General features: G+C 34.8%; 1 protein-coding gene across 1 annotated transcript in view; it reads right to left on the reverse strand.

Moving 5' to 3' along the window:
• Nucleotides 1–15,210, reverse strand: part of LOC104288161 (chromosome unknown open reading frame, human C15orf41) — a 99,530-nt gene that overhangs the window by 59,656 nt on the left and 24,664 nt on the right. Inside the window, exons 6-10 of the mRNA XM_009886921.1 lie at nt 12,256–12,335; nt 11,855–11,904; nt 8,994–9,061; nt 3,802–3,867; nt 841–946 (exon numbers count right to left, since the gene is read on the reverse strand). Coding sequence (XP_009885223.1) covers nt 841–946; nt 3,802–3,867; nt 8,994–9,061; nt 11,855–11,904; nt 12,256–12,335 — 370 coding nt within the window. The remainder of the gene's footprint in view (nt 1–840; nt 947–3,801; nt 3,868–8,993; nt 9,062–11,854; nt 11,905–12,255; nt 12,336–15,210) is intronic.

Consider the following 15,210-nt stretch of genomic DNA (forward strand, 5'->3'; position numbering starts at 1 on the left):
GCTTTTAAAAATCCTTAATTACAACTTCCATTTATCTCACTTACTCACTACCTTGCCTTGCTTAGGGTTCCACCACATAAAAAGTAGAATTGAAGATAAAGCACCTTGTTTAGGATTTTTTTTGGAAGAGAAATGAGGCTTCTAGTACCATGGAAAGGTACATAAATATATACAATAATGACCTGTATAAGAATAAAGCAAAACTATTTTAACCATCTTTAAAAGAAAAGATCTTTATACCAATACTATCAACACGTTAAAAAATTCTGTCTGGCGTAACTCATTTCCCTCCTCATGTTCCTACAAATACTTACTACATTTTCTTACCTTCAAGATAATTGTTATTACTGTTTAAAACATAAATAACATTAAAAAATTACTTCATAAAAAACCCCAAACAGTGAAACAATATTGTCCTAGATACAATGACAAGGAGCAGTAAAGTTCTTTACACACAAAGCCCACTTGGTTTGTGCAGATTTTATAGCAAATTTGGCACCTTGCACGTGTTACAAAATGTTACAGCAAAATCTTCCTTCAAAGTCAGGTACTAAAAAAATTGTCACATAACTTCTGTGCCAAAGTAACTTATTCTGTCATCTAGCATCATTGTAAAATCACCATATATATCTGCTGCATGTTACCAATTATGATGTGAATTCTTCACAAATATTTCAGCATTCCAACTTGACATACTAATTAATGACATTCAAAATGCCAGATTAGTAACATGTATTTTGTTCACATGGCTTAATACAAAAGTTAGTAGTGTTTTTTTCCAGTAACTTCTTTTGAAAATGCAGTCCTATTTATCTATAAGGAAAAATAACAGAAATGTACCTGTTCCAGTAGCTCCAAAACTGGTCCTGCAAGTAGGCTTGGTGGCTACTTTCATCACCGAATGAGGCTTTGCTTTCAATCCAGTGAATTATGTGTCCTTCAACAGCTAGGGTGACAGCAGAAAATAAAGTGAACTCTGAAAATCAAATCCAACAGCCTGCAAGAGTGTGTTTTTGAATATCCCATTTACCCCCCAACCTACCACATAATTCATGCTTGCAACAGAATTACATATTTGTAAAAGTATCTTTCAAATATGCACATAAGAAATTTTTAAAAAAAGTACCAGAAAATATTTTAATGGATAATTATATCAAATTCAGTTTAATTACACTCTGTTCTAGATATTTCCATTTATTCTAACACAAACAGAATGTAAAGAAAAAGGGACTAGACTAAGGAGCAATTACATGCTACTTTCACCCTTACTTTGCTGGAAAGGCGTTGTCGGGTAAGGAATTGAAAACTTCTGGTGAATAACAAGAACAGTTAGCTAATCTGCTAGGACCAGAAACCTCTCACCAATCCAGAGTAGAAAGTGTGAGAATGGCAAGAAAGTTTATCATAGATATATATCTGCTTCTTCACTTTTGCAAAATCAGTAATGCTTCACCAGAAAGATGTTAGGAATGAGAAGGCTTATGTGAAAAAATGTGATTTTGAATTTGTGTTTCTTTCAATACTGTGGAACTTGCTTTGGTTCATGTCTTTCCTCATTTCTTCAGGAGCGAATTTCTAATATTAATAAAATCATCTTTTTTGATAAAAGGGAAGTCCTCTCTGGAGTTGACAACCTAATTTTGCAGGAAAAATCATGAGAACCACTCTAAAAGATCACTCTTCCTCCAAAAAAGGTAATGTGGGGTAAAGTCCTCATTACTGAGGTCTTTAAAAATGTTTCCTTTGAGTTCCCTATGCCATGATATCTAAGCCTAAGTCTGACCTGGGATGAGGTACTCAAACAGCATGCAGGCCCAGAAACACAATACAGAAAGGTTAGAAGAGGCCATGGCAGCACATGATTGACCACAGACTGTTAAAATTACTTGGGAAATCTGGGTAAATAACTAATGAAATCGCCACACTAAGCTCTACATGCCATCACTACCCTGCTATAAGTGACCAAGTTAATTTGTGTAGGCCTATACTACTGCATCCTCCCCCCACCCCCAACACCTTTAGACCCCAGGAGATAAAATAGCTGAGACATAAACTGTGTAGTCAGTTGAGAAGCAATTTCTAAGAAACATTCGCCTTTCCTAGCTATGTACTGAGTCATGAAGAAGAGAATGCAAGGGCTGCCATACGTTAGTTCAGGTCGGACAGCAGGTAGAAAATTATTTCCTGCCAATCTCAACTGACTGAAATAATACGAAGTAATGCATTCTCACTATTTAGATTTTTAGAAGCAAATCCATGCAAACAAATTAATGGCTATTTTTAACCTTCTTTTCTATAGGGTAATATTACAAACCCAGGAATTCTTTTGGCTGTTTCCCAGTTTCCCTTCTCAAGTGCTAAAAAAATTAGTTCCATCTAGTTGCTTTTCTTTTTTCCTCCAGGTGATCCCGATGACCAGATGACCACCAGAGGTCCCTTCCAGCCTCAGCTATTCAGTGATTCTGTAATTTCCCAAGCTACCCCGCTAACTTTAAACTTGATAGAAAACAACCATTCCCTCTCCCCCTCAAGTCCTTGGTAGCTTCCTGAGACCCTCCACAAATAAGAGGTATGGAAGTGAAGGAAGAGAAATTAATTGAAAACTCTCCAAGCGTGGCTTGACAAGAGTGAATTGCAGATCATCATCAGGATGCCAAATCTCACTGTTTCAAATATGGTGTGGTTCGGTTACAAAGTTATTTTTATTTTGTACATGTAACCTCTTATTAACATCACTACCATTTTTATTTTTAGGAAACGTGATTAGGAATACAAACATCATTGAGCTAAGGGAAGTCTTTAAAACCTGTTCAGAAGACTCTCATATACATAGTTGTTTATCTATTGGATAACAGATCATTGTGCTGAGAGACAGTATCTCAAGCACTTCTGAGTAGCGAGCCATTTCACAGCACACTCTCAATTCCTTACACCAGTGTACAAGTCAGTTATCTCAGTAATAATTCCAACTGGTGTCAATACAAAGAACAAAAAACTAGTCATGTACATGACTTTCACACAGTGCTTTCAGCCTTCTTATTTTCTCTGACAGACACAACATTAGGCATCTGCATAGATAGGTGCTGTGTTCTATGGAGGTGAAGCAGAAGTCTTTTAGCATGAAAGTCAATTTACAAAGAGTGATTAATAATCCTTTTCACTTGGACAACATGGATGTTTTTTCTTTCATGGTCCCACCACTAGGTCATCTGATTACCTCCTTACATGGCCTCAAGACCAGAAACTGTAGATGAACTTTGACATGACCTTTATACCTACTTTTATTCCTTCTTGCTTCTTGCTACGCAGGCTTTTAAACAACAATAGAGAACTGCAGAGTTGCATTTGGAGGCAAAGTGATGGCAAAAGAGTTAGTGCACTATGACAAACCTTTATGCAATGACTTATAGGTGTAATGGTATTACTCTTAAGACCACTTTGGACTGATCGGGTCTAGAAGTTTAAGACAATTAGAGGTATTTCAGAGTTCAGCTCATAAAGACAGTGGGCAGATCAGGTTAGAGAGAGTAGGGATTTGGTGGTTCTTATTGTTGCTTGTTTTTCTTTTTGTGATAACAAGACAAAAACATGCAAAAACCAAAGAGGAAACATCGGGTAACACTACTTGTGATCAAACCTCTTAGACCCCAAATTAGAAGTTCTTAAAATTACTGGGTAACTACTGAAAAGAGAGACTGATTTGCAGTATCCTATAATACACTTCACTTAAGTAGCCATAATACTTTAGCACGAACACTTCTACACAAAATAAAACAATAAAAATTCGTTTAAAAGACTTACCTACTGGCACTTCTAAAATAAAGTCTGGTGTTTTGTCATAACCCTTTGCACGAAGCTGATCTTCAGCTGTACATAGAGAATGAGAACTATTGTTTATAAAACTATTCTATGAAGTAGACAGCAGTATAATTAATTTTATTTTAAATAAGAGTGCAAGAATTACTAATGCAGTCATACATATCTTTCTTATGCATGCAATGCTGTGTCGGATTAAATGAACCTTCGTAGAAAACCTGAAGCATGGATATAAAAATGCTTCTTTGTCATCCTTGCATTTTTATGTCTTCATTATAAACATCATTAATTCAAGCTGTCATACAGTATTTTATAACCCCCAAATATTCAAAATAAAGAGGTATATTCACTGATTGAAAGAAGAGTCTCCTCACATTAGGAAGCTGTTAAGATTAATCCCACCAACTCCACAAATGTGGATATACAGTAGCCGCCTTTTGGTTTTATTTTAATGTCAGCATAAAGTTGTTAAAAAAAGAACAAGAAAATCCTTCCCTTTCAGAAATTTATTAAAGGAGAGAGAAGCCACAATTTTAGTTTCTCTTGCATCCTGCATTCAATAGAATTTATCCAATTTCAGAACATACAAAGATTTAGAAATTCTGTTAACACGAACTATACAACTCTATTGCTTACAAATATTAGAGCTGAATATTTCAAGACACAATAATGAGTGAGGAAGCTAAAACCACAAAGGACAAAAGACGATTCCTTAAAAAAAAAAAAAGAAAAAAGAAAAAAAAGAAAAGGCAAGCCCAAGCAAGCCCTTAATATTTTCTAAACTATTGTCCTTGATTTCCGATACCATTACATTGGTATTTCTGAAACACCATTTCTCCATTAGAATTTGGAGTGACCTGGTCATTCAATTCCAGGCATGGCTTTCTGTCTTCACCCAAGCTCAACTAATGGCACTACCTAGTAACAAGTAAGGCTGTGTAGCCCCTTAACACCTACTGGGCTGTTGACATTGTCATGCATCCCATTCGCCTTTCTACATCACCTTTGATTAAAATTAATGGTCCATTCTCACTGTTGGGTAGCTTATTTCCAATCCATTTATCAGGTTAGGACAGTAGTTTCATGGCCAATGTTCAGAACTCAGGTTTAGAATACTTTGTGCATATCCTGAAAGGTCAGCAGTTTGAGTCCAAGTAACATTTTAATGACAAGAAAATCATACACTCTTAGAAATCAAAATATTTTCAAAGTGCCTAAAGCAAACTTCCCTCCTTTTTCTCATTGAAGAATATAAGCCTGAAGTATTTCTCTTGTATCGTGAACTCATACTGAAAGTGGGACAGGAGTCATTTTGGCAAGTTGTACATTCACTTAAGTGTAAACTGCAATAGCTGTTAATTCTTTTTGATAGCTGTAGGATTTCTTTTGAAATATGAGAGTATTTCTTCAGTGTAAGGACACTACGTTGTAAATACAAGTTTTTGCAGTGCAACACTTCCACCACATCACCCAATCAGCTACTAAACTTTTCTAGGATTTGGAGACAGACTTGATTGTTGGCTATTTTTTCAAACTTAGATTACCAGGTATATGGATAAAGGATGTTAAGAATAACAAGGTCCTAATTTAACAGAACTTATGAATAGAGTTTTATGCCATAATATAAAAATGAATTAATGTTCTACATAGTCTTTTAATCTTGATAAAAAAAAATAAAATCCAGTTTTATCCAACTCTATTTAAATGCAACCTGCTCGTAATGGTTTAAAACAGTCTAGAAAAGACAACAGGATGTCCCAGCTGAAATTTTCATTATTTAAGAACACAATACAGCAATAGAAAGCTCAGTCTTTTCTTTCACATCTAACAAATGCTAGTATCACAAATTCAGGGAAATGTACCTTAAAAAAACCCAATGAAAACCAGGACTGATGTAAAAACATTTCCTGATAGGTCAACTTGGCAGGTCTCTGAATTGGAGTTTGCATCAGCATTACTTTTAATATTCTTCAGCAGACTCTTCTTTCAAGGATTCATGATTACTTTTAAAACCATTTGATACTAATGCATGGCTTGAAAAGGAACATGTTTTTTTCTTTTAAATCTGTTCCTGAATGTTTTCACTTGGTTTCTCCTAACATTTTGTATTGTGATAAACATTGGAAAATATGTTAAAAAACACGTTTATTATTGATGTGAGTTGTCTATCATGTGCAGGAACATAATTATACATTACCATTTCTTCAAGTATTTGGAAGCTTTATAACTTCAGGGAAAAAAAAAATATTACACAAACTCCCCACAATCACCATAAACTTTTTTTTTTTTTAAAACCAAGACCTCACCAAAAGAAAATAAATTCTTGCTTTTTGGATCAAGTATGTTTCAGATTGGTACAGAAGCTGCAAAGGTAGCATTCTGCACCTTAAAAGACCTTTTAGCTCTTGCATGGATTCAGAGAATAACCTAACAACTGCTGCCCACAGCAGCTTTGACAGTTACATCTATGCATCCTCAGATTTGAAAATTACATTGAAACAGCCCTAAGAAGCAGTCTATCTATAGATTCTCCATTAATTTATATTTCCAACGAAACTGCAGCTTCATCTTTACCATAACTTCACACTCAATCATAACCATTTAACACATCATTGTTCTTATACTAGCCTCTGGATATAACAAAGAAACCAAATATTCTTCTGTTGGTGCATGAATGAACAGCAACAGCAATTGCAAATTTAAGATTACAGCAGAAAATGCCGCTAAGATTTCATGATTTATATCCAGACTGCTACTGAGGGATATCATGGTGGGAACCAAAGGAGGGTAAGATTCCAGACGAAGGTCAGTACCTTCCCATTATAGCTCAAAGATTTCCTAATACATTCATGGCAAAGATACCAAAAAATGAAGATCCGATACAGAACCTAGAATTTCCTGGCATTTCAGTATTGCAAGTGAAGCTGTTAGCCTGTTTTGAGAGAATGCTTCCACTGATCACTTTAATCTCCAGGCAAAGTGATAAAGACTTGAGAGCTGTGTTTTTGCTGAAGAGAAGATGTGGTATATGAATGTGCTTCTCATGAACAATGGATTAATAAAATGCAAACACCATTAGTTTGTATAGGTTTCCAATCAATTTCTGGGTGAATCTGATCTGTAGGCTTTGAAAGCTAACTGCTCTAGAACACACAAATTACATCCCAGACATGAAAAACTGCTTCATGCTTCAGTACTACGCTGGGGCAATTTACATTCACTGTGTCCTTTAACTGTGCTTTCTTCTCCTGTAATGACTCTCTGTTGCCCAGGTGAACACAGATGATACAAAAAACCTTACTATTCTTGAAGAATAGTATACTGGAATAGTATACTAACATGGAAACATCAAGAATTCTGTTTTTTAACACACGTTAAAAAGTAATGGAATTGTGAGTACAACCATCTAAGTCTTAAGCCATCTTTAAAACTGGAATGTAGTCTTCCTCATAGCCTAACAAAGCCTGAATTTGTTTGCCTACAGAAAATGGTGTCATCTCTTCTGTTTTCCCGAGGTTTTCTTCAGGCAGTTTTGGAACTAATTTTTCAGAAAGGAAAGATTTTGTTGTGAGGGGTTCAGTAGGGTTCTTCTTGCAGATACCCAGGAAGAGCTTTTTTTTTTTAATAACAACAAAAAAAATCACATCTAGAACCTTAAAAACATCTGCAATGCACAGAAATAATAAATACAACCACTTAACATATCTTAAATTGTGACTAAACAATACTTCAGTGTACATAACATGTAAACAATAAATTAAGCTATCTCATTTATATCTTTGTATTCTAATGAGTTAACCCATTCTAGATATTTTGATTTGACAGCACAGATTCCTTCGAGCTTATTTCTAAAGACAAAATTGATGCTTATCCAAGGTCATGAAACATTAAAATTTAAATCTGATTTGTGTACTATACAAGCTTGCACAAGCCAAATAAAATGATAATCGTTGGGTTGAGGATCCATTAGTGAGCCATCTAGTCCATTCCCTTGTATCGTGACAGGATTGATTTCATTACCAGCTTTGATGGATGAGTGTCAAGTCTAGCCTTGAATTTTTCATCGAAGGTGATTCCATAACCTTCCCTGGCAGCTTGTTTTATACTTATTGTTCCTAGAACTGTTTAGTATTTTAACACAACATCATCTCTGCAATTACAGCTTAAGCCTCTTACTTGTAACTTTGCTCTTATAGCCAAGTAGGAAAACTACCTCCTCGCATTTTCACAGTATCATTTGCAAGTTTGTATGCAATAGTTATTCCTGGGTGGTTTTTTTTAATTTTTTTCTCCCAAATAAAAGAGCACACTAACGCTGTTCCTTAGTCATATGGACAAATCTTTTAAAAACCTTAATACTCTTTCTAATTTCGTAAATTTCTTTAAGGTTTCAAGAATTTTAACCTGAATATATCTTTAGGAGTGATCATAGTTTCTGCTACAACCAGCAAAATTCCCTGATCACACACATTTAGTACAACACTGAACCATTAACAAAAGACAGCAGTTCGTTATTGTCTTATCACAGAAGGAATCCAAGATTAAAGAAGTCATTGTTAAGTTTATTATCACAATTAGAGAAATGATGCTTTAAACACTAATCATTGTTTTAATGGCACTCATATACGAGAAAAGTAATGCAGGCTGAAAGAAAAAAATGAAAATAACTTCCTAATTAATCCTTAAACTAACTTTAAATATAGGGATTGTAAAAAGAGCGCTTGCATTGGTTGGGAGACAGGGGGCAAAAATTCAGCAGAAACTGCACAGAAAGCTAAATGAGTGAATCCTCTAGCAGTTCTTTAATACATAAAGCATTTTGAAGCTAATATTTCTTATGCTTCCTCCTAAGTCTCATAAGGCCTAGATTATGGCTAATATCTCATGACACCAAAAGTAATACTGCAGCAGATATTAAAGCATTTTTTTCAGCTACTTATTCCATAAAATATTAATTGCAAGACTGTGCATGTGCTGTATATATAGGGTATTAGGTAACTGAGTTCCTGCTCAGTTCTAAATCAATAAAAGATAACATGTACAGCATCAATCATTTTTTACTCTTCCTCTACTACCTAATACGAAGAGCGTTGAGGCCTACTTTTTTCTTAAGTAAACAGTCACTGAAATCTTTGAAGTTAAAGATTCACTGGCTGGTCTCTACGACAGATTCTTACCTATGAAAGACAGATTCTTTTCCAAAAGCATTTCTCGCAGCAAGACTTCATGCTCATGCCCAATAGCGCTGATAGCTTTAGGTTAAGAAATGGAAGACTACTTTGGAAAAGAACCACCTTCAGAGAAACATCACAGGTAAAGTAATTCTTGATAAAATGTATTGGCCTTCACCTGCACTTCAGAAGTGATCAGTGATTTGAACTCTAAGTTTTGAAATTCCTTATAGGGATTTTCAGAGGCGTTTAGCACTTCGTGAAAATCAGACTACTAGACCATCAGCACACATTTTGCAAAATTAAGACCCATTAGCTCATATTCATTCAGTATAAATAAGGGTAATACTTCCATTTTTGCTTTATATCCCCTCCAAATTTAAAAGAAAGTGTGAGCTAAAACATGTCATTAAATACTTTTTAAGTTGCTCACTCTAATTCAGCAAAGAATGAAACAAACTGTTTTTTTCTTTATATTCTGAAAGTAATAGGCACTACATTCACTGAAACATCTTACTGTAACAAAACATCCTTTTAATTGATTTTTCAGAATCATGAACTTATGTCAGAAAAGGATGAAATAATATTTTATAGTGAAGTCCCTTTCACTTCACTGACTGCCTGTTGATCCAATGTGCTATTCTTAGCAATATGTAAAAAAGACACCACATCAAATATTTTTAATGTATCCTCCCAGAGGTCAAAGTTCTATTCTGGAAGCTTTTAAGAATAATCTTATGGAACATCATGATAAAGGATCTTATATTAAAAACAGATAAGTTCCTAATTCTGTTTAGAATAACATCTGACTAGTTAAACTACAGATCACCCTACATTAGAGTTAATTACTTAATTTATGCTGAACAGCAAAAAACCTAATCGTATGGAATCTTTTCATATATATATATGTACAGTTTTTAGCAATTGAAACTATATATTGTGTTAAACTCTACTAGCAGTTACAGAATAAAAGGGGCAAATGAAGAACAGCAAAAATGTAAGAAAAATACTGCGAACAGAATTTATAATGCACCATAAGCAGAAACACTTAGACTTAGTCTATAATAATACCTGTTATTGATGTATGGCAATGACCATGGGGCAAAACTTGTAAATAACCTCACAAGCCATTTTCTACTCATGCAATCTAGCAGCCTAGTTTCCCGTAAGCATCTGAACTATTACTGAAAAATAGCCTCTTGGCATTTACAAAGAGGTTGACTTCATACTTTAGTCCATGCATATACAATTAGATAGTTATATTTAAAATCAATATGCAATCCTTCAAAAGACATTATGCTTTTAAAACCTTAACTTTAAATTGATTTTTAACTATTTTATGCACCTCAAAATTAACATCTAATTCAGCAACATACTTGCAGATAATGCACTCGCACAGCTTAGTATTAAACTTTTCTGCACCAAAATGGAATTGAAAAACTCCTCATTATTCTTATTGATGTCACTGCGTATTCAATAACTTCACTTGAGTCACAATCTGAGCAGGACAGAAAAGACCTTTTTAAACTGCAGGCAAGCTATTCTTAAAAAGTGTTCATAATTCTACGTACGTGTTATTATTACTGTTAAACATGACACTTTCAAAAGACTATAGCCAGATTGTTCATCAACAAAACATTAATCTTAAAATTCTGGATACAAAAATTAGTGATCAACAACCCTTTAAAAAGTGTAACTTATCAGATTAATCCACTTTCAGAGAGCTGTGTTTAATGTTGAAGAGAGTCTCAATACTTAAAATTACGATTACAACCACAAAATACAAATACAATAAAAGCTCTATCCTGCTGCTGTTAAAGTTAATGGCAGCAGGACTGAGTCTGTAGTAGACACAGGCAGGTATTTCTAGTGGAAAGAAGCATTTTCAAGGGGTGACCACCACATGTATCAAAACTACAAGAAGTGTTGTTTTTCATGCATAACTGAACATCACTGTAGTTTTTCTATCTTGCAACTGTGCAGTGAAACCAAGACCTTCCCCCAAACTGTACTCATAGACTGATGCAAGGTTTCTCTAGGACTTGGGAGGGAATTGCCTTGCTAGCCTGCTCAGTGATAGCAGGCCATGACTTTGAGATCGACTGAAACAGAAGAGCTACTCATTCAGGACTTCATTAAAACAGATTTGGGGTCGCAGGGATCATTCCTAAAAAATTATAATCTTAGTCTGGAATACTCAGTACTGCGTGGAGTTCTGCCAGTATTCTCACTGGATACTGAGGATCTCTAATTAACCATTTCAACACTCCCCCCCCAAAAATCCCCTAAAATTCAAGCTACACAGGGTTTTTTTCTGCATTCCATTCCCTTTAAGAAGAGCAAGTAAAAGAACTGCACTGGAATGTCAGATACGAGTTTAAAAATACTAACCAGTCAATCACACCTGAATTGCACTTGAAAACATTCCAACTAAAACTCACATTTATAACAAAGCAATGGCATAATGTTGAACACTATCTATGCAACTTACTAGTTTAATCACAGAATAGTTAAGATTGGAAGGTATCTCCAGAGATCATCTAGTCCAACTCCACCGCTCAAAGCATGGTCAACTAGTCTTAATAGAAAACCAGACATGCATTTCAACTAATCAAAACCAAAGACATTCAATCAGCCATATGAATGTGTAGCCACCAAACTGACAACTTCCCGTGGTCCATCTGATTTTTGTTAAACAGTATAAGAGAAAGCTCTGCAGTGACCCTCTAGCTGATTGAATGTAAAACAGAGGAGTATGAAACGTGTTTTGTGAAGCAGAACTTTATGTCAGGTTAAAGCTAGACACATCTCTTCCACACAGTCTAAGCTCGTCAATTGTGCACCTAAAATTTTATGTGAAAGGATACTGTTTGATGCAGTCCACCAGTGGTCCATAACAACAGTCATTCACAGTACACTGCAGACAAATAAGAAAAGTAGTATAGTGATGGGCAACTACAAAACCATTATAGTTAAACAGTATCTTAAAAACAGTAATTACTTTTCTTCAAAAAAGCTATCAGATGCTGTTCAGATTTAATCACAGAAAACAAAACCTGCATGCTTTTATTCACTATAAAAGCAAGCTATTAAAAAGTGAAATGCTCCTCTCACAAATATCACATTGCCATTTATGGTGCACCCTGACCTCACTGATAGTTCACTATGCCAGTAATTAAATGAGGTTTAAAATCTTTTACTCTGCTAGGCAGATAACAGCATTGCCAAAGGAAAAAAAAAAAAAAAAAAAGACAACTGTGATTAATACCTGATAGACTTGATTTGCTAGAACTCCATCTGGAATCTGAGAAGGGTCCCGTAGCATACTATTTATAAGAGTTTTGGAGGCTAGAGAAATGAAGAATAAAAACATACAAAAAACCTGTTAGCTCAGTTATCCACTTGGCAGGGAGACAGACATACTTTTATAAGGAAAACATTGATGATGTTGATAATTTTGAAAATTATCCAACCAGCAACTACCAACTGATAAATTTTGTAGCTACTTACCCACTCTGATATGACTATCTCTAAAACGCCGAAGGGTTTGATTAGCACAGGGTGAAAGCAGGCCCTTGTTTACTTACTCAGTTTCACTAAACAGTTTCTGCGTCAGAAGCATCATGCTCCTAAGGAAACTGTTTAGTGTAAAGAAAATGTAACTCAAAATAACCTTCATATCCTATGAGAACTTAAGGAAGAAGATACGTAAAAGTTCAAAACAGCCTTTAAAAACAATGTTTCATTTTAACAATCTTAAGTGCTTTATTGACTTGATGACTCCTGTGTAGTAGTTTTCAAATGTATTTATTTACTTATTTAGAGTCGACCCATTTATTTCACTGTATTAAAAGCTGGCAAAAGGCTTTTCTGTGCTAATTTCAAATTTAAAACACAAAAGAAATCAGAAGTGAATTTAGGACTATTTATCAGTCTTTTATTCACTGATACTGATACTACAATGAAAAAAATAGCCTAAATCAGGCGATGCCTTTAGTTTATTTTTAAATATAGTCCTTGTAAACACTGGCATTCTGTTTTCTCTCCAGATGCTTAATCTGAGTAGTTCCATATACCTGTTAATTACTAATAGTAGTGGAAAGACTTTATTCTAGAAAAATTCCTTCTAAAAACATCGAACATTTAATTTTGCAATTTCTCACAGAAAAAACACCACTGCTGCGCAAGCCCAAGCTCCTCCTTCCTGGGAACAACCGTTCAGCCGGTGGTATATTTATACCATTGAATCCTTAAGTGTAGACCAGGCTTGAGACTAGCAAGGTTCCCAGCTTTGCCAAAGATTTCCTGTGTGACTTCAGGCAAATTCCTTTAACCTGTGTGTGCTTCAGTGGCGTAAACAAAGTGAAAAACTACTCCTTTGCTGTTCTTCATCTGTTTTGCCCCAGCTCAGGCCCAAAGCTTTGTCACTCTCTTCAGTGATTGAATCCAAAGCCTCAGATGACACTGTGAAAAGGGCTCCTGGAACCTGCGACATGAAGGGATCTGCCATATAAGCAAAATGCTATTACTGTTAATGAACGTGTGTAAATGCTCTGCTGAAAGTAAAGGAGATGGTCATTTTAATCTTGCCTCCTAAAAGCATCCCATTCAGTTGAGAGTAGTATTTTCAAGAAAATACTTTGTTTAGAAAACTATACCCTAATGCAAAAGAATATAAAACCCAAAATGAGTTTAAAGGCTTTGCAAGAGCGTCAAAGAATGGTGTCATCGCAGGCAGGAGCAAAAGTTTGTGGAAATGTTTTTAAAGGGAATGATATACTAAGGCAAAACACTTCCAGACGAATCATGGCATACTACATTTTTGTATCTTATTCCTCTGATATGAAACAAACATTACTTTTGTAAGTGAATAGTAAGAATAAAGAGGCATTTTAATTTAGCTTTTGTACACTGTTAAAAATGTGTTTTGTACATACGATAAAAGCTTTGAAAATGTGAACCAGAAGGTGGTGTATGTATTTTTTTTATTAACACTAAAAAATAAAACAATAACAATTTTTAGTAGATAGGAATAATACACAAGCAACAGTTTGCCAATAGAGGTTGATAGCATGGTAGAACAATGAAGATTGAGTAAATTCACTGTTTTGAAGGGGTACTGATTTAAGTATCATGACTTAATTATGAAAAAAATAAGGTATTTTACGACTGATCAAAACCCAGCAAAACCCCACAAATTCAGATTAGGAAAATGTTTAACTGGAGACTACTTTGAGTAATGAGCTACAGGTGCAAAATAAATTTCCTCTATTTCTAAGACTGTCAAGTTCAGTTTCTCACTTGAAGTTACCAGACATGCTATTCTTTACCTATATCAGAGTAATAATGAATTGACACACTGAATTTTATATTATGCTGATGTCACATTGGTTCTACAAGGTTTTAAATTAAGCCTTTAAAAGAAAAGGCATCAAACAAAAGCAACTACTATACTAGCTTTCAACATATTATCTTTCCTTCTTATATAAACTTTATCTACTTATGTAATGTGCTGCAAAATAAAAAAAAAAACAAAACCCTGCGTGTTGTTGATTTTGTATTACCCATGCAGCTAAAAAAAAACGTATCTTCAAGTGTAATTCTTTTTTCAGAAAGCCAGTCACTGGGGTGGCAGCACACCAACAGGCCGACTGTGTAAAAACCAAAACGGCACGGAAGCGCTAAGGCTTTTATGTGAACAACAATGCCAGTCAGAAAATAAAGTTTATTGAAACACTAGTCTTGCCCAGATCTCTTCCTTCCTTAATCAAAAGTAAGATGACACTAGTGAATATTTAAACAAAAGCAGGTCATCTGCTCTTCTTACTCCGGCTGCTATACTACTTCTAGTTGTGGTGAAACTGAATAATCAGCTGAATATAGTAAAGAAAGGCGGGATGTAATACACATTTTTGGTAAATGAAGAAATTACTTCCATTTGTATTGCAATTATGCAAACATTAAAGTAATAATTTAATTACATTTTTGCAGACTTTAGCAGAAATAACCATAGCGCACCTAAGAAAATGAAATACGTGAAAAAAAAAAAAAAAGTCTGTAAATGTATCAGTGTTCAATGGAGATAAAGAACACCTCATATTTACATTTTAACACAGCCGCAGTACAGCATTAAGGTTACTGTGATGGCCTTGTGAACTTACATCTTGCTGTTCTTGTGTTATAAGGGGAAAAAGGGCTGATGTGAGAACAAAGTACTGTCAGC

The sequence above is a fragment of the Charadrius vociferus genome, unplaced genomic scaffold, assembly GCF_000708025.1.
Source record: "Charadrius vociferus isolate BGI_N301 unplaced genomic scaffold, ASM70802v2 scaffold14, whole genome shotgun sequence".
NCBI classification, from domain to species: domain Eukaryota; kingdom Metazoa; phylum Chordata; class Aves; order Charadriiformes; family Charadriidae; genus Charadrius; species Charadrius vociferus.